Source organism: Rhipicephalus sanguineus, chromosome 3, assembly GCF_013339695.2.
Source record: "Rhipicephalus sanguineus isolate Rsan-2018 chromosome 3, BIME_Rsan_1.4, whole genome shotgun sequence".
In the NCBI taxonomy this organism is placed as follows: domain Eukaryota; kingdom Metazoa; phylum Arthropoda; class Arachnida; order Ixodida; family Ixodidae; genus Rhipicephalus; species Rhipicephalus sanguineus.
Window position 1 is genome coordinate 87,283,387 of NC_051178.1, and position 26,274 is coordinate 87,309,660.

General features: G+C 43.6%; 2 protein-coding genes across 6 annotated transcripts in view; one reads left to right on the forward strand and one right to left on the reverse strand.

Annotated features, from left to right (window-relative positions):
* LOC119386821 (secernin-2-like) overlaps window positions 1-26,274 on the reverse strand; it is a 169,570-nt gene that overhangs the window by 105,298 nt on the left and 37,998 nt on the right. The window contains 2 exon segments of the mRNA XM_049413257.1: window positions 37-224; window positions 5,695-5,864. Of these exon segments, the coding sequence (XP_049269214.1) occupies window positions 37-224; window positions 5,695-5,864 (358 nt within the window).
* Window positions 10,128-26,274, forward strand: part of LOC119386823 (probable citrate synthase 2, mitochondrial) — a 114,806-nt gene continuing 98,659 nt past the window's right edge. For 2 of the 5 annotated variants that reach the window (XM_049413256.1, XM_049413255.1), the window contains exons 1-2: window positions 10,129-10,333; window positions 24,100-24,153. In XM_049413256.1, coding sequence (XP_049269213.1) covers window positions 10,286-10,333; window positions 24,100-24,153 — 102 coding nt within the window. In that variant the 5' untranslated portion in view covers window positions 10,129-10,285. Of the gene's footprint in view, window positions 10,334-24,099; window positions 24,154-26,274 lie in introns of all 5 variants that reach the window. The other 3 variants (XM_049413251.1, XM_049413254.1, XM_037654093.2) reach the window with 2 other exon arrangements.

Sequence of the window (26,274 nt, forward strand, 5' to 3'; positions counted from 1 at the left end):
AGTACTAGCCTTCAGCAAAAGAAGTCTTGCACTCACCTCACCAGGTCCATGCCCAGTAGTCGCTCGGTTTCGTCGTCCGGTCCGTTGAGGTGCGTGAAGACGGCCTCGTTGCCGATGCAGACGCCATGCTCGTTGGCACCCATCTCGGCACCCCACATCCAGGCCGGCTTGCTCAGCATGACCGCACACGTCTCGGCCACCTGGTCAACTTCGATGTAGGTGCACTGCAACGATCAGTAAACAAGAAGAAAAAGTTAAATGCAGTGATCCTACCAAGGACTTCTGGTTTGGAGCAATTTTTGGAGCAGCAAAATTTTCATTCTGGAACACTTTGGAGAAGCAGAAGTTTTCACTTTGGGGCAGGTAATTTTGCATCTGGGGGCACCTTGGAGCAGCTAATTTCATATCCTGGCATGCATGGTGTCGTGGCTCAATCGGTACGCATGTGTGAGCGTTGTTCAGTCTCCTGAAAAATTCTCGCTCCGTGGTTGAGCCATAGCGGCCCTAAGCTCAGGCTGCGCATGTTTGACGCACCAGTGGTGCAAATGCTAATGATACATGCCGTCAAATCCGGGACTTCAGTAGGCGCAGTTTGGTGCAAATTACGTCGATTTTGTCAGAATGGCGCAATAAATGACACTTGGCACCTTTTCGCGCAGTTAGCGCAAGAGTGAAACCACTGTAAATGAGGCCATCTAAACTGGCTGTAAACAGGCAAGGCTCGTTTATTATGTATATGATACATTGTTATGGAGCAGTTACCAAGTCAGATCCACTGCTTGTACGAGCTGTTTGTGCAAACATACTGCACATTCACCAGCGTGCCTCTATAAGCAAATAGTTCATGCGTCTGCCAAACCCTTCCTTCGTAGAGTGCCAGGAAATTGTAAATAAACAAGCAAAAGCTGCGAGTAAAAATTAGGCAGATCCCACGTACCACGGGAATCGATGTTATGCGAAGCATGTGCTGGATGGTGACTGTGGCGTAAATTTTCACATTGAGCGAAACGTTACGGAATGACGCTAGAGAAATATGGAAGTGGCATACGCACACTCATATGTTGAAGAGTCGCATGTCTATTATATAACCAGTTGTTTACAGTTGCGTAGCGATGGCAAAAGCAACATGGGTGTTAGCAACACCAGACGCGGTAAGCTGATATGTAGTGCTTATATTCTTCAATGCTCTATAGCGCGAATCCGAACAGGACAAAGAAAGAACTTAAGAAGGGTGTCGACTTGGGCTTGTTGGTTTGTCATTCTCGTAAACTGTTGCGCGTGAAAGATGTAGACGGGGAACACAAAAAGGCACACATGGAGCACACACTGTCAACAAATTTTATTAGCAGAGCGACGTGACCTTATATACCTGGCAAAACTCAATGCGCACGACAGCAAGTACATACCAACAACACGGTCCACTCAATATACACGTGTTGTGCCACGCAGATACGCGATTTCCTTGTCGGAAAGTGAGACGGACGCTTGGCTTACGCATTTTTCTTTTAAGCCCGAGATCTTGTGAGCCTCGATAATGAGACGCGACATTTCGCTGTTGCTACTTGCGATTATGTTGCACTTGTGAAACTTCGGAATACAGCCACAATTATTGCAATGAATTGCAAGCCATCCCCCCGTTTTGTTTTTTACATTGTTGGCGTGCTCACGAAGCCTGTCAAGAGAGCTGTCGCGAGCCTCTGCATGAACAATGCTTTGGAAAAGTCTTGCCCCCACCAAATGGACCAATGCTCGAACCAGCAGATGACACGGCTTTTAGAAGCAGGGTATCCGAAGGTTTTAATCGTGTCGGTAGCAGAAAAGCTCCTGAAGAATCTCAGGGCATCTAGCATGTGCGACCTTCCCACTTCTCGAGAGGTTGGACAAGAAAGGAAGAAGTTCGCGGTTATTCAGTATGTCCACCAGGTTTCCCACAACATTAAAAAGATCGCCCAAAGAGCAGCTGTTAAATTAGTGTTTTCCGCTCCACAGAAACTTGCCAAGGTGTGCAAGATGACAAACCCAAATCGTTAAGATAAGAAAACCTGCACTAAAAACCATACAACGAAATATGTGAAATGCAATGAAGGCCTCCTCTATGAAATTCCTTTAACATGCAGCCGTTCTAACGTAGGACAAACGGGTCGTTGCATAAACGACAGGCTTCGTGAGCACGCCAACAATGTAAAAAACAAAACGGGGGGGATGGCTTGCAATTCATTGCAATAATTGTGGCTGTATTCCGAAGTTTCACAAGTGCAACATAATCGCAAATAGCAACAGCGAAATGTCGCGTCTCATCGAGGCTCACAAGATCTCGGGCTTAAAAGAAGAATGCGTAAGCCAAGCGTCCATCTCACTTTCCGACAAGGAAATCGCGTATCTGCGTGGCACAACACGTGTATATTGATTGGACCGTGTTGTTGGTATGTACTTGCTGTCATGTGCATTGAGTTTTGCCAGGTATATAAGGTCACGTCACTCTGCTAATAAAATTTGTTGACAGTGTGTGCTCCGTGTATGTCTTTTTGTGTTCCCCGTCTACATCTTTCACGCACAACAGTTTACGAGAAAGAAAAAGCGCAGATGCACAGGACAGGCCTTACTCGCAACTAAGCTTCATTCAGGAAAGTTTGCTGACATATATACACAGCCCAGTGGCACGTGCAGGCGCACTGCACATACGTCACAGTCACAATTACAGTTGTTATGCTTATACGTGTCCATTATGTTGGAGAACGTGCGCACGTTTCACGTACCCGTGTGTATGTGTAGAAGGGGTTCTTGACAGTTATTGAACAAGGTCATCATCACCGTGATCACTGAGCACCAGCAGCTGGACCGGACTTGTTAATCGGATCCGTTCGTGATCGCGGCTTTGAGGATTCTAAGTGTAGTGAAGTGCGATGAAGTGCAGCTTGTGGAAATCCTGGATGCCTCTTATGATGAAATGATCTATAATACCTCCTGTCGTGGACGTGGCAGCTAGGTCTTTTCATGCCCTCTCCACATCCAATCCATCTTTCATGCAGTACAAGGACCAAGCGTTGATGGGTCTTGATAAATCAGTGTTGAAGTCACCGGTAATGATGAGAGGCCTGGTTCTCTCAGGAGATTTATTGTAGGAAGCACTGACGCCGGCTTTTGCGTAATCCACGTGGTCCACGTTGCGGACCACGTGGACGAGTGGATGATAGTTGAGAGTCTTCCAAAGCTGTCCGGTCTTCAGTTTCTTCACTTTTCTTGCGTCCGCCGCGGTGGTGTAGCGGTCAAGGCGCTCAGCTGCTGACCCGAAGGTCGCGGGTTCGATCCCGGCCGCGGAGGTCACAATTCGATGGAGGCAAAATGCTATATGCCCGTGTTCTGTGTGATGTCGGTACACGTTGAAGAATACCCGATGGTTTTCCGATATAAAACCCCAACAATTATTGTTATTATCACTTTCCTTGCGTATCAATGTGTGTGTTCGCAGTTACTGTGTTGGTTGTGACTCTGTATCACCTGTGGCACATACCCCCATAACATGAACTCTGGTATTCGGGTATGTGCCACACATGACTGAGAGAAAGGGTTTCATGACGTACGCGACAGGTATTTTGTGTTATTCATGTAATGACCAGTGAATCATGTTCGTCATACTCTGATCCCCTGCTATGCCAATTTTCGTATATTAGAAGTTATAGAGATGACCAGGAGAGCGCCCAGACGTAAGCGGCTAGATAGATAGATAGATATGTATAGATAGAAACGGCCAAAGTGCCTGAGGTTCGCTGAGAAATGCTTCGCATTCAAAAGAAAAACAGTGGCAATAAGGATGTTGTTAAGGTAAACCCTTCCTTGTTTGAAAGAAGGGGAATAGTTCGAGGGGCTCGTTTCTTTGTTCGACACAACCAATGAAAACAAGAGACAATTAAGCCAAGGGAGGCAGACGGGACATCGTTTGGTGTTTTTAAATGTAGTGTAATGATTGTGACTTAAACTGAAAGGAATTAATGAAACGTAAAATCCCGAGCAAGCACTCCCCCTTCCTTCTTTGGGAGATTTCAAATATGTAGCCTCTTCTCCCCTCCCACCATTTTCACTGTTTCATTCACTGTTTTTATTCACCCCAAGGAGGGCGAATGAAAACAGTGAATGAGTGTGTATTCAATAAAGCCTTTCATTAGAAGCACACGTGTGCGTTCTTTATTCTTAGTGGCTCTTCTGCCACCATCTCGAATTTTGATCCATGACCGAGCAAGGGCCCCCCCTCCAAATCTTGTCAAATTATGCTTCTCCGTAAGGGGGGAGGGGGGGGCAAGTGCTCGGGATTTTACAGTAGATGAAAAATCACCCTTTCTATCGGTGGGATTTGAACCCACAATTCGTGTAATTTGAAGGTTGTAGGCTTGGATACCATTGATGGAAAGGATGATTTTTCGTCCCCTTTCACTCTTTTCAACGTAATCATTGCGCTACAGTTAAAAACACCGAATGTCCCCTACGTCTTCCTGGCTTCACTAAACGACGAACATTACCACTCAATGTCATAACATGCATTGGCCTAATAAAAAAATAAATAAAGCTGTCACGATTCAACAAAGAAACAATATTTACAGGAACTGAAATATTAGGCTACAATTGCTTTCTGAAAATTTTGTACTGGTATCTAGATGCCAGTGCCTCTGCATGACATCAAGAACTCTCAAATGAATGTTTTTTTTTTTTTTCCTATTTTCACCATTCCACTGCCAAAAGAAACGTCCTTGAGAGTTGCCGTGTGAAGTGTTTCACTTGTTTCATCTATTAGTAACTTTAAGGCCTGAAGGAATTAGTGCGGGAAGTGAAATTCAAAGACAGTGTGACAGTTGAAAATTTCTCGTTATACCACATTAGCTAACATTTCAGCGAAACTAATGGTGTATGTAGAAGGAAACATGGCCCTTCTTCACAGAAAGACAATTACATGGGGTTTAGTGGATCGTGCACAAAGCCATGATCTCACAGCAAGCTGGCGCAAGAACTTCAGGGTAGCATCAACACAAACCTTTCATTTCTGAGTATTTCCCCAGCTTACCAAACCTCTACTTGAAATAAGAGTAGCTGTTTTTTCAATTGCAGAAACACAACTAAGTAAATAGAACTCGTTGTTGGGCTAGTTGGTCACTTGTCATATTGAAGATATTCGGCGCAACTTGGCATTCACTCGAAAAACACACATTCACACACACTTCCACTCAAGAACACACCCCACACACAAGCACTGTATGTGGGGTGTGTTCTTGAGTGGAAGCGTGTGTGAATGTGTGTTTTTCGAGTGAATGCCAAGTTGCGCCGAATATCTTCAATACAAATAAGTAATGCAGCTTAACTGTGCAGTGTCGCTTTAACTACGGCATCAAAGTCCTTCAATACTTTTAAAGGACTCTGGCAGTATTCAAGTTGTGCCTTGGTGTAGAAGCCTGGGCACTGGAAGGAACACAGCGCAACAGAAGACGGGAACAAGGATGGGCGACGCACACGCAGCGCTGACTTGCAACACTTGTTGCAAGTGTCGCAAGCCAGCGCTGAGTGTGCGTTGCCCATCCTTGTCCCCGCCTTCTATTGCGCTGTGTTTCTTCCAATGCCTTGGTAGCCCTTCCCAAATGTTTCTTTTTTCCCTTTGGCACAGCTGTTGCCTTAGGCCACTACTTTTCTGCGGACACACAGCAGTCGCACCTGCAACTTGGTGGAAGCGCCGTGATGTGTCTTGGGCACGTACACCACCTCCTGCACCTCCCCCGCAGGGCGGTCAGAGTTCTTGCCAAACACAACGCAGTCGTTGCGCGTGGCTGGTGGCAGGGCCACAAAGGTGTCGCACGATGTCGGGTGCTTCTGAAGACCAGATTCTGCAGGGAAGAAAAGAGAATTGGAAAATGCAGTGGCCACGCCGGCACTGTGCCATGCAGTAGAAGTAGTACTGGTTTACTGGGCTATTCTGTTCATACTTTGAGCAAATCGGCATAGCATAAGGTGGGAGAAGGGCCTAGGTGTCATGCCCGCTTGCTACCAGCTGCTGTGTGTGTCTGATGATGACGTTTCTGAGGAAAGAGAGTGATTTTCGGCTGTTTTTCGCATTAATTTCTAAGTTCTCTGCTGCATGTGGTGTAGTAATGTTTAGCCGACATGTTCACAGGAGTCTCGACTGCAGATTGGCATCGTTTTCCGAATAAGGTTAAAAAATTCAGCAGGACCTTTCTAAGGACAGGTTGTGCTCCTACGCGCACTCATTTACGCAGTGCCTGGCCTGGCCAATGTAGGTCTTTGTCGTAAAATAGTGGAATTTCGTACACAACAACAGTGGGACGTTTCTTTGAGCAATCATTCTTCTTGCTACAGTCAGATGGCATGCACATGCACGAACTGGATAACTGATCTTCCAATGTGCAGAGAAAAAGATCAGCTTCCCACGTCTGTTTGCCACTTTCTTCAAGTTGTGGGATGCATAGGGTGCACACTGCACGGCGCAACTTCAGGCCTCCAGCGCAGGTTATGTTGAAGTCCCGAATTTTCGCTTCAATACAAAGTTACGAACGATGATGAAATGAAAGTCGCTTGCTGTGTACCCCATTCAAACAGACAACTTCATCACAGATTTCTTTTAAAAACCAGTAATTCTTAATTCTTTGATGTTTGCATCGCATTTCACAGCCTTGGCATTGGAGGTCAGCCAGGAGCTATGGCTGTGGAAGCAAAAGCCAACAGCATGGTCCAGCGATGTGCCTTGTGAGGAACACTTGGACTTTGTTGAGAATAGCTGCATGGGCAGTGTCGCTGGTGAACTGTCACTAAGAACACACAGCGAGCTGAACCCCTATGACTTCTAAAGGATATGAAATATCCTTGAATGTATCAAGTGCTCAGATCGGAGTTCGTTTGCAGAGGGCCTACTGTTCTTGTGTCGCGAAAGCGCCCTGATCCAGCATTTACGAAGGACTGGACGATAAGATACAGAATTTGGAAGAAAGAAGACAGAGAAGCATATCAGATGAGTATGTTTTAAGCAGGATAGCCATTGTCAGAGCTTCATGCCTCACATTCCCGCCCACCTAAAAATCATGTGCTGGAGGTCCATCATGTGTTCAGTAGAAGAAAAAACTACCGCGCGAGCAGAGAGCGGAAGGGCAAGGTTCTCCCGGCGCAAATATTAGAAGAAGCGAGCAAGCTGGCCGACGGCTTTTAAATGCGCCCGCTGTGCTCCTCGTGCCATCTCGCTAGTAATGAAGAAACGCTTATAAGCGCCTGCCGTCTCTGAGTCCTGCCAGCGGTAAAGGCTGTGTATATAACGCTCGCCGTTAGCTACCTGAAGGATCTGCGCTTTGTGGCGTAGTGGTTAGCGCCACGCACTGCGAAGCGAGAGGTCGCTGGTTTGATTCCGCGCTTCGGAAGCATTTTTCTGAATTATTTTTCTTTGGGACTTTTATATATATATATACATACTTATACATATACGGTGCATGACGGCGGCGGCAAAAACCAGCTGAGACGGTCCATATAATTGCTATCGCAATAAAATACAAAAGCTACCATTAAACCTAACTGAAAAATTTTTCACACGTCTAAACATTTTCTCATACATGTCTTTCTGTTAGAACGCATGTCAGAATCTACTAGACCGAACCAACATTTTCTGCCAATTTTCGCACACAAGAGTTGTTCTTCATTTTCGGCATTAAAATCGTGTAGCACACCAATCACCATCAACACAAAAATCATCTTTCAAATAAGTCTACACAACTTCATTTACACTCTTTCAGTCGCACATCCTTTCTTTTACATGTACTGCAGCCCGGCACTTGCACTTCTGATAAGATTAGGTACTGCAACTGATTATAAGCATAGTTTTGTATTTTTTCTGTTGACTTTATCTGTGTTCCCTCACCTTTTTATGAGAATATATACTGTCAGAATCTGTAGGTGCCGCTGACCTTACCTTTTTGTTCTCAAATACTTGAGACTTTCATCAATAGTTCTTTTTTTTTTACACGCACATTGCCATGAACATGTCAACACACCATTAATTTCATTTATGTTCTTTATTGAAGTTCGCAATTGCCAACTTTTTCAACTCAGTCGCCTCCTCGGTCTCCTGCGCATTAGTCCATCGGGAATGTTTGGGTCAGATATATGTAAATAAAATAAACAAGGCTTCAGCCAATAACAGATCACTAACACTCCACCCAAGATGATCACTGTAAAACAAGAGAAATCAACATGACGATGACACGGCAGTTGCGGTTAATCTTATCTAAAATATTGAATAAAATACGAGCACGCCGATCACAAGAGCAAAAACAACGTAATGACGTTTCGGCACCCAGAACGAGAGCATGGCTCGAAAGTGGGCTTCTCTGCACGACACTCCGGTAATGCCGCGAAGAGAACTCAAGCCACTGGCTTCTGTCCCAAGAACCGGTGTTTCGCATTTTCCCACCGCATTTATTTTCTGTTCGCCTCCTTTTTGCTCTTTCTATCTTGCACTAAAAAAAATGCACTAAGATGTACTAAAAGGGGTACTGATTTCGCGGTCCACGACTTTGAATGAAAATTACCTCATTACTTTCGTGCACAAGTGTCACAAAAATAGTTCACTTATTAGAATGTACTTTTTGCAAAAGGGAATAAAACTCAAAATAAAGGCTCGCGATCGCCGGAGCTATATGACCACGAAAGCGCATATGCATCATGTATCACAGGGAAATCGACGTTCCCGGATCAACATTTGCATCAATTCTTCGATTGACACAGCTGTCAGAACCAATCACGGCGTACGCCCTACGTGCGCTTCAACTCTTATATCGTGAATATGTTATTTTATGAATGGGCGTGCGTTTGTGGCGTTGTAGTATCGGTGCAGAAAACGTCATCCCCTTCTTTCATCTGCGTGCGTACATTTTTAAAGGCCAATATAAGCCGATCGGTTTGGACAGCTGTTCTCAGCATGGGCAGCAGCAGCACGGGAAGGCGCTGGCAGGGCGTACAATTGTCTGCGGAGGTGCATTTTCGTGGACAGCGACGTCAGAAATGTAGGTCGTTTCAGCAAGAAGAAGAAAACGGTGAAAAAATTCGGCGCACGCGAAAGAAACTGGGCCGGAAGCATGCGGAGATGTCGACCAAGAGGAAAAATTGCATGGCATGCACACATCAATACATTTATATTGCCAGTGAGCAGCGTAATCGACGCACGACGGTGCATTTTACAGACGCACCACGAATACTGTATACGCCGGCCAGACATTCGAGCAGTGGATCATTGAAAACGCCAATTTGAAAACTTTTTAGCTCCCGTGCGAGTCCGTTTAAATTAACGTAACTGCAATACATTAAAGGAGAAAGCCGATCGGCCTCTGCAAACGCGTAGTATAGGCATAACGCAAACCAAACAAAAAATATCGAAGCGTACGGTCACAGCTGTGGTTTTCTTTCGGTTAGGAAATGACTACACCCAAAACTGGCCCCATCGATTGGTACTACGCGGCTACTCGAAAAGAAAACTGCTCGAGTGGATGGCAAAAGTTGCTCGAGGCACGTACCCATGTTGGACAGTTTTAAGACGACTCTCTGCGCGACTGTCCGATGTCTACGGGCCGAAATGTGCGGGTCTTTTGCGCTGGATGAGCGATTCGCAAAACTCGTGAGCAGAAAACTCCGCAAGCTTCGCCTCACAGCAGGCCGCCGCGCACGCAGGTGGGTTAGCACGTAACCTCAAAACGTGAGGCACGAATATTCGGTGCATTAGCTTCGCGGCAATACAGTAGCAAAACCTAATTTCACAAATACAATTACGTTATGTGTTATATTGTAAAAGGTGTTGCGCTACCTACACTAAATTAAAACAAATATTACTGCGCAAATTTGTTTAAAAGTATTGCATTCATGGTTAAGATTAACGTTAATAGGTGTCGCGACAACTGTTTTTAACTTCGCTGAACAAAAAATGAGTTTGCAAAAGTTGTTTGAAGTTTCGCATTAACAACCTTCAAAAACGCCGCTTACTTTGCACTACACAAATTAAAAGAAACTATACTGTAAACTAAACAAGAAGTTTTGTGTAATTTGTCAACCAAATGGTTAGCATTAACGAACCAGTGCGTTGAAGCGAAACATTTCGAGTTTTCTTTCGCGTACTTCGCGCCTCGCGTTTTCGACGTAGCGGACTCCCTTTTCCCATCGTGGGCTTCCAAGGGCTGTTGGCGGCCGGCGAGTTTTGGACGGTGCTTTAAAAAACTCGTGCTCTCCGGGCTTACCTCCTGCAGGAATTTTCGTCGGCATGGCCCTCTTTCGGTTACTCCCGTCTCGCACCGTCATTCAAACTCAGGTAAGTCCGAAAAAAATCCCGTCCTCCCGTATCGGTGGTGGTCTGCGACCCAACGCATCGCGGCTTTCCACAGGCCCGACCTTCGTTTGAGCGGCATGAGAGAAACAACCTATCGGAATGAATGACTGGCGTTGACAACGCTAACAGTAATTTACGGCGTCACCGGCTGCGCGACAAGCTAACGGAAGATTTCATTCATCGGCGACTGCTGGACGCAAATTAAATTAGACGCGGAGTTTTTCCTCGTTTTGAGGTCAACCAGGTCGACGTGTGTGTTCGTATTCGTGCTTCGCTGATTTCTCTTACGGATCGACGTGGCCTTTCTTTTTTCGTTTCGTAAACATCCCGTCCTGGACACTTCTTAACGCTGATTTCGAGACTGGTTTAAGGTTTGTCCGCGCCGTCTTTGCGCGTCCCTGATAATCGGAACGGTCCGGTGTTATAACCTTTCGCCGGCTTCTCACGAATCGAGCGTTCCAGTTTGCAGCGGAGGCCTTGCGCCTGTAGCGTGCAATGTATACAGCTCGTTGTAAACACGCTACTTTAGTGAGACTAACCGGAGGCGATAGCAGCCTAGGCATTCTCTCGCGCTCTTTAGTGCATTCGGCGTGGTCTTTTTCCCGGTGTCGGCAGACCAGTCTGCCGGGGCTACCCCAGTGATGAACGGGTTAAACTTTCCGGTGGTGTCACGTTGATCCCTCTTTCTCGCTCACCCCACCCTCTGTGACGTTCATTAACGGAGGTGTTGTTTCCGTTATACACGTGTGCTATATATAACTTTCTTTTTCTTTTTGTTTAATTGGTTCACCGCTCTGCTACGTCATGCCCGTTGGCGAAAAGTGGTTAAGTATACGATCCGCTACGGAGAAAAAATTTCTCGACATACCATCTTGCAGGAAAGAAGGAACGAAAAAGGAAATTGCTGCGCGGTGTCGTTGGCATGCAGCAAGTGTGCTTCGTCCCATACGCCCCGAGCTCCCGCCGCGTTTCTCATTCTTCTCGGATAGGTGTGCACCTACAGTAAAAATTCCAAAGGCAAGCGAAAGGTGTTTGACCTGGCTGAAAATGAAATCAGCTTTCTCATTTCGCCTAGTTTTACCATTGAAACCTGTGCTTAACCACAGTAATTGCGCACAGCTGTTTGAGTCGGCATAATCTCTATCTATCAAAGATTTGTGACATTCGACACATTTACTCATGGTAGTTACTATAAGTTAAATGTGCTAATGAATGGATAACTCTTACACATTTTGTACGTATCATGGGGTAGGTAATTTACTTTTTTTTTCTTTTTGCCCCTAGGCTCTCACTTATGTGAGCATTTCAGTGCTTACTATCTCATTGGCAGCTACCATGAAGGGTTTCTAAAAACACTGCGTTTCTAAGCATGATGGCGTGCGTCTTCCCTGCCACAGTGGTCGTACCTTCATGAGGTCGAAATGCAAGAACACCCGTATGCTTAAAAATGCTTGTTAACAAACTCCAGGCACTAAAAATTAATACGGAGTCCTCCACTGGGCGTGTCTCATTATAATCTGATGTTATAAGCGCATACAAAGCCCGGCGTTTAATTTTGTACATTTTAAGCTATTAGCAGTGAACAGCTTAGTTTCACAACAAACTCTCGTCTGCAACGTTTTTTATTGTACCTCAGTAATAGGCGGAGCCATGACATATGCAAAAATTTCGGGTCACGGCAACGTGTTATCGGCTAGGGTTACAAAGCACATAAGTCAGAAGTGGCTATCACTTCAAGCCTTAGCCCATCACGACTGCAGTGTGGAGGATAGAACGGGAAGTACGCAGCTACCGCCTGATAAGCGTTTGTACATGCAAGCATGGTGGGAATGTAGGTCTCAGTGCTATGAAATGTGATATGCATTCTTATGCCATGCATACGCACGTACACTAACAGTACAGTTCTTATCTTCAGTGCAATACCTGGTGTGACATTGGCTTGCCTCACGTGTGACTGCACGTTCCGCTATCTTATCTTTTATAAGCTTTTTTTGGGTCACTCGCTACAGACTAAACATGCATGAAGCAGCTCATGACCCTGCCAGATAACAATGCGACCTACCTTGATTTTTTTTTTTTTTTTTTTGGCTGACAGATATGGAAGCCAATCTCCAGGTACAGACAGCTGGGGGTTTTCACCTTGAAGAGTCAAAGCTGTTGCGAATTTTTTCACTGTCTGCAGATCCTACTATAAATTGTGTGGTGCAAGATTGACTAATAAAGATGCAAGGTCAAAGTATACTAATTGCTAGTTTAAAAAATAATTATATTTTTCTTCTGATATTATTGCCCATTTAGACATCTAGTGTACAGTTGAGGGTGCCATGTTAGCAATTTTGTTAAAGGCACAGATGGAAAAATTATTAATATGTATGTCTGGTGGATGCAGGGTAGCAAACGTGTGTGTGTGTGGGTGGGGGGCGGGGGGTTGGGAGGTGAAAGGGTGGTTCTCTCGGCACACATTGAAATGCTTGGTCTATCCTGAACAGTAATCATTCGCTCATTTGCATGGGCACAAGATGTTCTTGTTAAAAAATTGCCTTTTACAGAACCTGTGTAGCTTGCCGCATCCCTTCTTTTACGTTTCTGCCACCAGCAAACAAGGACGACTAAGAATGCCCCATTAAAGCAGCGAATTTTCACTTGTTTAGAGGGATTGTCAATGTCTGTGTCAAAACATAAAAAGTACTTGATAGGGCCAAGTTGAGTCCCATATGTAGCCTTATATTACCAAGGCACATTTTTTTATATTAGTGCTCATTGGCACCCTGAAAATGTTCATTGGTGCTAAATGATCTGGACGTAAAAGAAAAATGCCACAGTGGTTTTTAAAGTATTTTTTCTCTTTTTCAATGACTTGGAATGCATAATATTTGAGGGGTGTTGCCTGTATTTGCCCCCATACAAAGTGGTGAGATTAGTGGAGGGACAGCGTTAGAGCCATGTAAAGGCCCTGTTGAAAGATATTACACTGCTGTTTAGATTGTAGAACACATTTATGCTAGATAATTTTAGACAAACCCCAGTCAAGCTTGTACAAGTGGCACAGCTTCTCTAAAGACTAACAAATTTACCAGAATGGGTTCAATAATAAAAAGAAGTTTGAACATATTGATCTTATTTATTTAGCAGCTTCTTTGCACCTCATGAAAATTGTGTGTATAAGTGAACATGCCAGTCCAGGCCACCTGAAATTTGAAACATAAGTCTGAGGATGGCAAGACTTCTCTGGATATTACTTTTTTCTTCTTTTATTTTTTTTTTTTCATTTCATTTTCGTTAACCATAAAAATACTCATCTATGTTAGGGATGGGACAAACATGCCAGCAAGGTCACAAAAGCCACGACAGGAAGCAGTAAATTTCTGAATGACATAAGCCTAAATTCACTTTGAAAAGGCAAGATTAGTCGTACTGTAATAGGGTCGCTGAGCTAAAATCAGTCATATCTTTTATTTGCTGCCATAAAACCGATGACCTCATTTGGTTGTGATGATATCAAGTGCGCACAATATTCCTGGGCAGTTCTATCTCATTTTATCGCGACTATTCTCGTCAATCAAGTTCCACAGTGCTGGAAATGGGGTCCCCAACTAAAGCTGCCGGATGTGCAGAAAACCTGTCTGCATGCAGTACATGCCGCGTTCCTCTCAACTCTGTGACACAAAAGCAGCAGTCTTGCATTAGTGCTTAACTGTGCATGTGCTTTGCAGCCTGAACATGTGCAGGCGCTCTCTGCTGTGTCACAGCTGGGAAAAAAGACTGTTGACCTGTCTGAAGCCTTTTATGTATGGGCTAGTTGTGCTTGGACGCACCTGCTTGACTTTCTTTTATCATGCACTGGTGGTTTCGGTAGATTGCTGTGTTGAGCTAGCTGCTTTCAGCTGCACAGTTAGCAGGCTTACGGATGATATCCAGAGGATGACGGAAGCCCATTTGGTCGTGATCAAACGATTAAAAAAGGGGGGGGGGGATCCAGACAACGAACAAGATGAACAAGGCTCCAGCGAGAGAGCTGAGACGTTAGTATATTTGTTATAAAATTGTTTTGTTTGGTGTCCGGATCCCTTGTTTTAATTAGCAAGGCCTACCTAACTTCATACCAGTGCAAACTGTCCTAGATCTGACAAAGTAAGAGGGCTCCCAGATTTCATTTGTTTGAATTTCTAAATGTTCGTCTATGGGGGCTAGAAAACAAAATAAAATGATGCCTTTTACCTAGAGGCACCAAGCGGGCTACGTACCCCAGCAGCAACTTGCGTCACCAGTTGAGAAGCGTAGCGAAAAAAGCAGATGATCCGTAGTGATTTGTTTAGTTCTGTATGATCGGAAAGCTGTATGTGTGTGTGTGTATGTGTGTGTGTTTGAAAGGAAAGCTTTGTTTGTTAGCCTTCTTGTGTTCCCCTGACAACGGCTGCCGCTGCTGCTCCCTTGCCAAACAGGTCGTTCCCTACCTCCATTATTCCACTCCCAGTCGTTCAAGTGACTTGCAAATATGCACCTTTGCTCTCATGTTCACCTGATTTGCACATCTGGACTCTTAATTTACTTCTGGTTTCTACTTCTGGTCTTCTAATTTACTTCTCTTTGTAGCCCAGCTAAAAATGGATGAGCTCTGGTTGGTAATGATTGCCCACTTTGGGGAAATTACACCCTGTTATGAAGAGCGGGTGGAAGAAACCTAGAGACATGTCGTGTCATGCGCATCGAGCATTGGGTGAAGGTATAGAGAAGGTTCGCAGTACGTAGATTCCAAAAGGGCGCATTGTATATCTGCAGCAATTCTTTTTTTCTTTTTGTTACTCTAAATATGAACTATTTAGAAAAGTTGATGCCTCTTCTCTGTAGGAATAGAAACAGGTGGTAGTGTTGAATCACTGAACTGGGCAGTTTTCTTTTTTTTCGTAAGCTGTTAAAGCACTTTGCGGACTTGCTGCTCTCTTGATGTGCGGCCAAAGTCAAGGTCGCAGGTTCAGTTCTTTGCCATGGTGGTTTTATTTAAATTAAAGGGGGTGGGGTGGTCGGAATCCAAACATGCCAGTGTGCTGAGCTTTGGGTGAATATAGAACTTCACGTAGGTAGAGTGATTATGGAGCCTTCTGCTGCAAGGCCTTTTGTAGGTCCTGTGTTAGATACGAGGATTAAATTCTGTTAGTAAGTAAAGCTTTGCCTCTAAACATATGCTTTAGCAACAATAAAACTTCAGATGTCCAAAGAGCATTTGACGATAGAACATCTTTCTTCTTCGTGTTTTCCCTTGCGGTGTTGCAATGCTCTTGCAACTCCTCCTTTGTTTCGTTTGGAAGCACACCGTGTTCAAATAGGTAGGAAATCGCTTGTGAGAGCATGACCTCTACCTGTATTAGAGGTGTATTGCTACGGTACTCCAAGCTCATAATGACATGCCGCCATCTTTATTTGGCTCTTCTTCTAAACTCACTCAGCCACTGAGAACATAGCTGCAGCTGACTCTGGTCCGTGCAAAGTTATTTGAATATGTTTTTCTTTTTTCCACGAGGACACACACCTACATGAACAAGGTGCACACAATGCTTTACAGACGCGTAGTGGGTAGCTCATTTCTCCACAGGTTCATGAATAATGGCATTGTGGATGATTTCCTACTTCGCGAAATTATGACGATTTACAGCATAGTGGGTAACTTGCTATGTAGTGTACTTGTAGAACTTAAGTTTCAGCGCAAGGAGACACAAACACGAGCAAGAAGGGACGAGGACACAGCGCCGTGTCCTCGTCCCTTCTTGCTCGTGTTTGTGTCTCCTTGCGCTGAAACTTAAGAAATGCGGTACCAACCAGCCCTCCAGTCGGGTTTACTTGTAGAAGTCACCCCAAGAGAGTTTACAACGGGCTCTAGAAAGGCCACTCCTCCAGCTGTCGTCGTGACTGTGCTGCATGTTCCGCGCAGGCCTGGCGTTTTTTATTTGAGCACCGTTTGAAATAAAATTCATTTGAATAAAGTAACAATATTGACGTCACGGTCGCATTTGATTTGATTGCCTACAACATTATATACCATCGACCCAATTTTGGAAGCCATTGAAAAGCTCATGCAGTTGTGTCCCATTATATGGAATGCTATTCCACAATTCAAAGCTGAATAGGGAAATTGACAAATTCCAAGAAAGTGATTGCTGTTTGCAAATCTGCAGGTTAGCATGTCATGCAAAAAACTTGGAGGATGCTTGAGCTTCACCTTCAAGAGTAGTATGCAATAGCGTTATTAGGCCTCATTCTCTTGCCACGCTTCTCTTCTCAGCGGATACCTCAACCATGCTGTGAGGAAAGGAACGTCCGTGAACCTGGCATTGGCAGTTGTAAGCTCTCCTGGGGTACCTACTGATAGTGCAGTTGCGAAGTACCCGTCACGGTGGTCTAGTGGTTATGGTGCTAACTGCTGACCTAGGATCGAATTTCGGCCACAGCAGCCGCATTTTCGATGGAGGCGAAAATGCTTGAGGCTTGTGTACTTAGAGGTGCACACAAAAGAACCCCAGGTGGTCAAAATTTCCAGAGCCTTCTGCTGCGGTGTCCCTCATAATCACATAGTGGTTTTGGTATGTTAAACCCCAAGAATTATTATTAACATTTTGTGAAGTAGTGGAGTACTGACTGCAAGTCCATTAGGCAATACGGGCACCTACACAGCTGTACACTTTGTTGATGCTGCTACTGATGATGAATACTGATGATAAATTTTGGCAGAGCAGTAAGAGGGCTGACATCTGTGATGGGTTGGCCTTTAAACCACCCACTTGTTGCACGATTCACATGGTGCAATGTCTCGTAGGACTCTACACCTCTGCCACGCAATATTGCATCCATTAATGTGACTCCCCAACCTACATGACGCCTGTGTAGGGTTTCTTTTCTGTTCAAAACACCTTCAAGCACTGGCGTAGCTCTGTGATAGAACACCTGAATGCTACACAGAATGCTTGGGTTTGATTCCAGCTCGAACCCATGATTTTTATTCTTTGCATCCATTGCGATTTTTCATGCACGGACAATGCTGCTAACACCAGAATTTCTGTGACGTGGGTCGTTTAACACTATCGCGTTAGTCCGCTAAGTGAGTAGTACGCAACATATTATAGATATCTATGTAGTACATACGTACATTGTAGCATAATTCGAGCTTAAGGTTCCATCTAATGACCAGTGACCTCCACTTACGGTCACTGCCTCCTCATGACTACAAAATGAATTTTGATAAGATAATAGATGAAGCCACCTATTTGGTCAACTGTAATCCACCGAAACTTGAGGGCTTATTGTGTGTAAAGAGCACAGTCTTATCTCGAAACGCGGAAAATTGCTCCGTGGATTTTTCTTGGCAGATGATGGTTGTGCCTTGAATTATTGTACTACTTGCTTCTGCGTGTAACTAAGCTGTAATATTAAAGTAACAGTTGTTCTAACAATTATTTTGATGAGGAGCCTGCTCTCCTCCTTTACAAAACGCTAAAGATGGCCAACCAATGTTGTGTGCAGCGGAAGCTTAGAGGTTCTTTGTCAACAAACAGCAGTGACGAATGAGTCCCTTTCCTACTGGCAAAAGAATTTGCAACTTGCGACTGCTCTATTGGCCCATGCCTGGTCTGAAAATAGACCTTGCCCTGCTTTGCTTTAGGTTCTTAGTGCACTAAATTAGTCACACAAGCCAACACGCTTAGCTTCGGGGAAGGCTAGACTTGTGGATGCTGTGCCGTTATGCTTGGCATAATACGTCTTTAGTTTCAGTGTTTTGGCATATTTCCAGTGATATAGTTATGCTTCCAAAATTAGTTTAATATTTCCAGCATCTTCGTTGATGGTACTCACAATTCAGAATATGCCTGTCTATTGATCTCAGCTGGAGGTTGCATTTGTAGACACCATAGAAAAGCAATTCAATGTAAATTTTTCTTGTGTTTAACCTATCATTCTCATCTTCTTCCTTATTATTTATTGATTTATTATTATTAATATTATTATTATGTTAATTTTAGTTTTTGTAGTATTGAGGTACACTCTAGAGTAATGTATGGCTGCTCTACTGAGCTGTGCTGCTTCCCAAAATTTCAGAATTTCGCCACTGAAAAAAATATCAAGAAATAGTGTTAAGCTTAAGGAAACATTGAGTAAGGTAAATAGCACTGCCTGTAGGGACATTTCATTTGCACATTCACTAAACCTTCTTTTTGTTCCTCATACTTCAACTGCTATGTGGTGATGGCCTCCTTGAACTTTAGCCATGTATAAGCGAACAAGTAGCTGCAATAATTGCAACAAGCTCTCCTCCCTCAGACATCAAGCATTATGGGACACACTCGCTGAGGCATGCAGCTCCGCCGTTTCTTGCCACTTCGATGCGACGTGCTAGCGAAGCGTCCTACATTCTCCCTTTGTTTCTTTCTGATTACCTGTGCGTGGGTGTTGGCCAAAGCCACGGGCATTTCTCTCGCCTCGTTGACAGCATTGGAAAAGAAAGAAGAGGAAAAAAAAAGAAACAAACCCCTATTTTCTATTCTGAAGCAGCCCAGCCAGGGGGAGCCTGCGCAGCGTCTGGCTCGTCTCCAGCAAGAGGGGATGTCTCTCGTTCGGAGTGTTCAAAGCCAAGTCTCGCGCACTGTGCATATGCACAGCTGCCGCGGCGGTGACCTCCAATCGTCTGTCCCGCACGCTTGTGAGAATACGGAGACAGACGCGAGCACTGCTGCGTGCCGGCTTGCTCGAAACCGGCTGCGTTCTTTCATAGAGTAAAGTGTCGCAGTAGTGACCCTCTTGCGCGTTGAGGACCTTGACATTGTTTGCGTGACTCGAGCAGACACGTGCGCAGCAGACGATGCTGCACCTGTCGGACGGTGACTCTTGCTGCCCTCCAGAGGTCTGTGCGTGTGACGACTGTGCCGTAGATAGATGGTTCCCCACTTCCTCTCTCTCTCTCTTTTTTATTTCCTACTCGACCTCTCTCTCGCACCCTCTCGTTTGCATGGCCTTGTGGGAAGGTCAGGCCTTGACACTTCTAGGTCACTGGCTTCTTGCACTTCTTTACACAATTTGTTTTTCGCATGTGCTTTTTTTTTTTATTCATAACTTAGTGCAACAGAGGAGAGACAGAGTTCACTTTTCACTAACATTTCATTTGAGCAGAGCCGCAGTCAAGGTATGCATTGCGTCTCTTGATAGCAGTCTCGAGACAAGGCATGAGAACAAAAATGCAGCACATGGCACCTATGTTGTCTTTCTGCTAGAATGCTATGTGCTACTTCAGTGGCATTTTCAACGTGTGACCTTGCATCAACTGGTTGACCTAGCTTCACAATGAATTCCTTCTTGGATCACACTCTCTATCATGCTAGACATTTTTATTTATTGTGCATGCATGCAAGCTGCTCAATAAATTGCTGGTTAAGGGCTGCTGCTATTTGTCATCTGTAACATAAGGTGTATGTTCACCTAAGTGGCATGCAGAGGGTTTTCGTTTAACATCAAGATCACGCCGTTGCTCTTCAGTGTCCCACTTGTGCAGCCACTTATAATGCTAATGTAAATTTGTAGATAGTGTCCACCATGGCAAAACTTTCACTCGTGCGAAATATTCGTTTGCAGTTCTGACAGGTGCCTCTCTCTCAGGGCTCTTAGGCTTTGCATCTAAGCCTGATATGTTCAAGTGGTTCGTGTAATTCTTGTTTTATCCAGTTCGACTGCAGTACAGAAGTACAACGGCCTCCACGTCCTGCTTGATTTCCAGCTGATAAGATGTATTGTTAGTTGCCTCAGTACAATTTGGTAATCAGAATGTCAGAAAGCCTCAAGAAATGATGTGTGTGAACATGTGTGATATAGATGAATAAATAATTATGCATCAGACATTTGCTGGGGGGAGACATGCTGATATTTCATCTTCTGTTTGTACGTGATATGCCAATAATTATAAAACTGTGCTGGATCTTAGCATTTTGATTTTCGCAGGCTGAGCAGAGCACAGTGAAGGGAAATTAACGGGTTGGAATTGCTTACTAACAACCGATGTTTGTTTGCTGTAGCAGCACACGTTTGAATACTACACATACCAATGAGTATTTATATAACATTGACATACAACGTACCAGATCAACATGGATAATGTCAACGACATGAAAAAAATAAAACGAAAACAGCTAGGCGTTCACTGTTTCAAAGACATCACTGAATATGTGCTTTTGTTCTTATGTGTTGCTGTGGTTTTGACAATTTTAAAAGTATGCTTGGTTGATGAACCTCTAATTGATTTTAAGTGCAGTGGACTTAGAGTGAAATTTAGTTTAAAGGGGTCATGAACCATTCGTCAAGCTTGGTGAGAAAAGGAGACGCTGCTATGAACAGGTCAGCCAAATCTTGCAGTCGTGTGTGGCAAGGAATGTTTAGAAGTGGAGTGTAAAGTTCATATTCTCAGGCATGCTCTCTTCATGCAGAGGCCCGTCCTCACTCTCTTTGGTGGGTGGGGCACCTGCTGTTTGGCGTCAACTACCAGATAGCATGCTATTAGCCAATAGCTGACTTAAATCAAGAGCGCCGCTTGGATCAGATGTGCTTCTTGCCGTGCTCCATAGTCTCCTAACGTTACACAGTAGCCACACTTGCTCACCTGAGTCACAGTGGGAGAGAGCGATTGTGTTTCATTACGTGCGCTCAAGTCCATGATGTGTGTGGATGCAACTTCCTTCCCCCTTGCCATCCGTCCCTGTGTAGCGTCCAATGAGCTTGTCAGGTTGAGAGAAGAGAGAAGGCACTTAAAGTGTGTAACAAATCCCTGTAACTCCGCTTGTTCTTGACGAACTGAAGAAGTTTTTGTGGCAATTGATTCACTAGGCAATAAACTGTGATACTAAAGTCATTCAGTGCCCCATTCAATTGGAAAGGTGGTTCAGGACTGCATTAATGTGGCTGCCAGGTAAGCGGAACGTGGCGGCCGACTTTCCTTGGCTTAAAATGCAGCGATTGGGTAGTTGTTTGGATATGTGGAACCTTTCCCTCGGTTATTGGTTATATATAAAAGTGGTTCCAAAGCTACAACTATTGTGGCCAGCTGTTACATTGTTTACAAAGTAGAAGGCAATAAAAGGTAACAGTCAACAAAGTACAGACAAATACCTTCAGAGTTGTAGTGACATCATCATGTGCTTGTTACACATAGAAGTTTCAGTATTGCCAACTGTAGGGGTTGGCATACACGAGATATTTAAATATTAAATTTGTCTGGAAATGCCAGACCTGGCATTGTCAGCTTTATCATCATGCCTTGACACAGCCAAAGTTTTATGATGCCATGTGGCAGTAAAAGCAGCTATGGTGTTGCTCATTCAAAAAAATAAACAAGTACTTTGTACATGTCTAGCCAAATGAATCTAACAGGTGGTAGCTGTAACATTCGCTGGAAAGAAAGTTTTAAAACACGTCTGTATCTCCAGTTAATGCAGAAAAGAAAGAAAAGAAATGAAAAAAGAATAAGGAGCCTGGTAAAAAATATATTGTGTCACCACTCCTTTAAAGAGTTGAGAGGAAGTAGACTTGATCAGCTCATTGCGGTGTGAACACCTTGTTCTCAGCATTCAGTTTGGCGAGAACTAATTACGGCGGGCTTTGCATTGTTTGCCATGATAAGAACGACAGAATAGCAACAGCCTGGATTGCATTTATGCTTCCTGTGATAAAGGATAACGCTTGCAAAGACTAAAGGTCTCGCTGTGATGATGTGGCCATTTTGTGTGATCCAATGCTCACTCCACTATCGGACCGTCCAGTGAGCTGTTGCTTCAAAAGGCACTTCCTTTAACATGAAAAGCGTATAGCGTTGTTGGGCATCCTTTCACCAATGCACTCGTGGAAGTTTCATACACGAAACTGCGAAAAATTTAGCAAAGCGAAGTTATATAACATCTTGGTTCATCTACCCATACACAGTGACAACACTCAATTCCCTTATTTTTTAAGACACTTAAGAGGAGCATTAAATGAAGTCGTTAAATCATTTTAGGTACAATGATGCAGTATGCTTTCAAAAATCTTTTCTTGTGGATGCGACAGTAGGAAAAGTTGATAATTAGAAGAAAAAGTGAGGGTGAAACTCATTTTTAAAAGTTTTTATCATCCACAGAGTGATGTCGGTGTGATATCGCACATTTTTGTACATTCTTGTGTTTTGTATTTTACTGTAAAGTTGCTAATCTCAATCCCCGATTCAGCCAATTATGCCTGAGCAGAAGCTGTAAAAATTGACTTCGTGTTAAGCTGCTGTTGGAAGGGTGGCAGGCACGCCTGCTTTTTTTTCCCCTCATTTTTTTCTGGCTTACCAAGAGACTTCTCACAAAAGTTTTTTTTTTTTTTTCGGTACTCTTGTAGCTTACTAAAACAGCTAGAATCTTTTTTTTCTTTTGGGTCTCTTGACTGTGAGCAAAATTGGTGAATTACACTTCTGTATTACCAGAAAATATCATTCTTGCCATAAGAAATAGCTCTGTAAGTCAGAAAGGGGAACGTAAACCTACTTTATTAAAGGACACGCATCAGTGCAACTTCAAAGTTCTCCTACTGGGGTCCCGCAATATTGTGCATTTTGGTCGTGCATGGTTGGGGATATGCCTACATTCATGTGGCATTCCAAGCATGTAATATATAACAAGCTACCTTAAAATTTCTAACACCATCATAATAAACCAAACTGCTATAACTCCAGTGTTTCACATAGTAAAGCCACAATTTTACTGGTAGGAGTGCCATTTTGTTAGACTCCGGATTGACTTTTGACTACCTGGGCTTCTCTAACATGTATCTAAACGTGTATCTAAATCCAGGCACATGACAGTTTTTTTCATTGTTCTTATGAAGGCAACTTTAGTGGGGTTTTAAGCGCATTATAAAGTTTACAGAGGCTCATTGTTTTAGATGAAACTACCGTTGCACAGTACCAGGATTGCTTTCTTTTTCTAGGCTTTAGCAGCACACGTGTATTAAAACAGCATATCATTCTAGTGAACAGATGGTGTTGGAATTACATTCGCTCGGTTTAAAGAACGATCCATTTTCAAGTCACGCGAGCTGATCACAACATGTCAGTGCATTATCTGACACACGGCACACTTGCTTTTGAGGGGAATGCCGTTCACGTGTGCCTCTTCTTCTCCCACTCTCTCTCTCTCGTTTTCATTTTTATAAATGGATATGTCCCACAAACTGCAGCTGCCCACAGTACGCATCTGCATTGTGGGAAGGGAACTTAATTTTGTGTAGTGAGGGTGACCTTTTCAACAGGCTTGCTAAGAACAGTCACCGTACAAAACAGTGTTATTCAATAATGCTCGTGTCATTCAAGTTCGAAAGAGGCCCTCTAAACACAGTGTGGCCTGTTTTATCTTTGTTTTTATTTCGGGAATAAAAAGGAAGTGACAAGCGACGTAGCACTGATCAGTCAACCTTTGATGCGCATATATTGCTAAACGTATGGCTATTTGAAAACCATGGGGACTGTGACATTTTTCTGCCACTTGCAGTCAATCTAACCCTTGCTGCATAGCTCTAGGAAAAGGTCATTTCTGAAAGCCACGTTATCGACACAGCATTCGACAGAATGTGTACTATGGTCAGAAGGTGCATTGACAAAGGGACGAAGTAGGCCCCCGGAAAAATGTCCTCTCGAAAATGACTTCAACCTCCTCTGTGTCATCCTCCTGTGTAATTAACCGTGCTTCATCCTTCTCTACTCGCAGAAATGCCTCCCAGCGCTCTCCGTGTTCTCCAGGAATATCTCGGCAGACTCCACGGTGAGCACAGTTCTCCTGTATGACAGAAAGTATTATTTAACCGTTTGGCTAGGCCCAGCCCTTGCGTCAATAAACTCCATGCGCCGTCATCATGGGCCAACTAGTTTTACATCTCTCAGCTGTGTTGCAAGTGCAGCTGCATCGATTTTTCAATTAAATCGTCTCTAAAAAAAATAACCTGCACATTTTTTATTAGGCTTTGTAACAAATGTGGGAAAGCACCTTTCATGGTCTCAAACTGGTGATATGCATACCTCTGGTGATATGCATACTACTGTGCATACTACTGGTGCAACTATGCATACTATGCATTTCTGGTGGTATGCATACCATCGCATTTGCAACACTGATGCAAACCCAATGGTTCTGCACTGCACCCGTATTTTGGTAAACCTTTCCTGGAACATTGTACGTGTGACGCGGTAGCAATTATACAAGCCTTTGCCATTTTAGAAGAAAGCTGAAGGAACTTAAAAAACAGATTGGGTTAGGTGTGGTTCTAGATTTGTGCAGCTTCTGTCATGCGTAAGATTGCTCATTTTTCCTAAAGGCACTTAATATATGCTAATATAGTGATGACACTTTGAGGCATTGTTCTTAGTTGTAGCATATTTCAGATGTTCTTGCGCTGCAAGGTGGTTGCTGGTGGAAAAGCTACCAATACAAAAGGATAACATTATTTATTTATTTTATTTATTTATTTATTTACAGGTTCTGCAGGCCTATACTTAGGCCCAAGCAGGAGGGGCAACAACAACAAAAAAAGTACAATGTCACAGCACTTAATTAGACAACTTATAGTGCACTTGCACAACAGTGTTACGGCACATAAAGAGTGATCAGAACACCCATGCACAGCAGAAGTCAACTAACTACATTACTCGGGCACTGCGAATACACACCATATGGATACATCATTCAGAACTAAACAAAAAAAGTTTCAAGCTGTTTTTCAATATCTTCGGACTGAAAAGCACTTATTGGCAAAGAGTTCCAATCAGCAATAGTCCTAGGAAAAAAACTATTTTTAAAAGCAGTGGTACGGGCAAAAACTGGCGCCAATGAATATTTATGCTTATGTCTTGTTTTTCTAGAAGACAGAGGTTTCACACAGTTGGGCAGACTTGTTGTAACTTTACCGGAAAGAATTTTGTGTAGGAACGTTAACCGATTAATTTTCCTGCGAGTTTCCAGTGTTTGGATGTCGTTCAGTTGCATAAGTTGTGTTGGCGAATCATATCTTTTATATTTGCTAAATATAAATCTGACAGCCTTCCGCTGAACTTTTTCAATCAAGGCAATATCTTTTTTACATTGAGGGTCCCAAACAACCGAGGCATATTCAAGTTTTGATCGAATGCAGGTGTTATACGCCAATAATCTGGTCTCCTTCGTGGAGGATTTAAGTTTCCTCTTAAGAAACCACAGTTTCCTAAGTGCAGCCGTGCATATGCTTGTAATGTGGTCTGACCACGTAAGTGACTTTGTCAAAGTGACTCCTAGATATTTGTATTTTTCTACGTCTTTGAGTGGGTTATTGCGGAGAAAATAAGTATAAAGGCTGGGAGTTCGTTTTCTTGTTATTCTCAAGATAACTGTTTTGTCACTATTAAGTTCCATGCCCCAGTTTTGACACCACTCGTCTATACTTGTAAGAGACTGTTGAAGTAATATGTGGTCATTTACACAACATATTTCTTTAAAAACAACACAATCATCCGCGAATAATCGGACGGATGTGTCCTTATGTACGACATCAACTAAATCATTAACAAAAATTAAGAATAACAAGGGGCCTAACACACTACCTTGTGGCACACCGGAAGAAACATTTAGCGAAGAAGAAGAACAACCCCTGACCTCAACAAATTGAGTTCTGTTATTTAAGTACATATGAATCCATTTAACGATACCCGAAGGTAGCCCAATATTTTCGAGTTTAAACAAAAGTTTTCCATGAGGCACCTTATCAAAGGCTTTGCTAAAATCTAAAAAGAACACATCAGTCTGCCCAGATATATCTAGAACCCGTGCGAACTCATGCACTGTAGACACAAGCTGTGTTACCGTAGACATATTTTTCGGAAACCATGTTGATTAGGCGACAAAATATTATTTTCT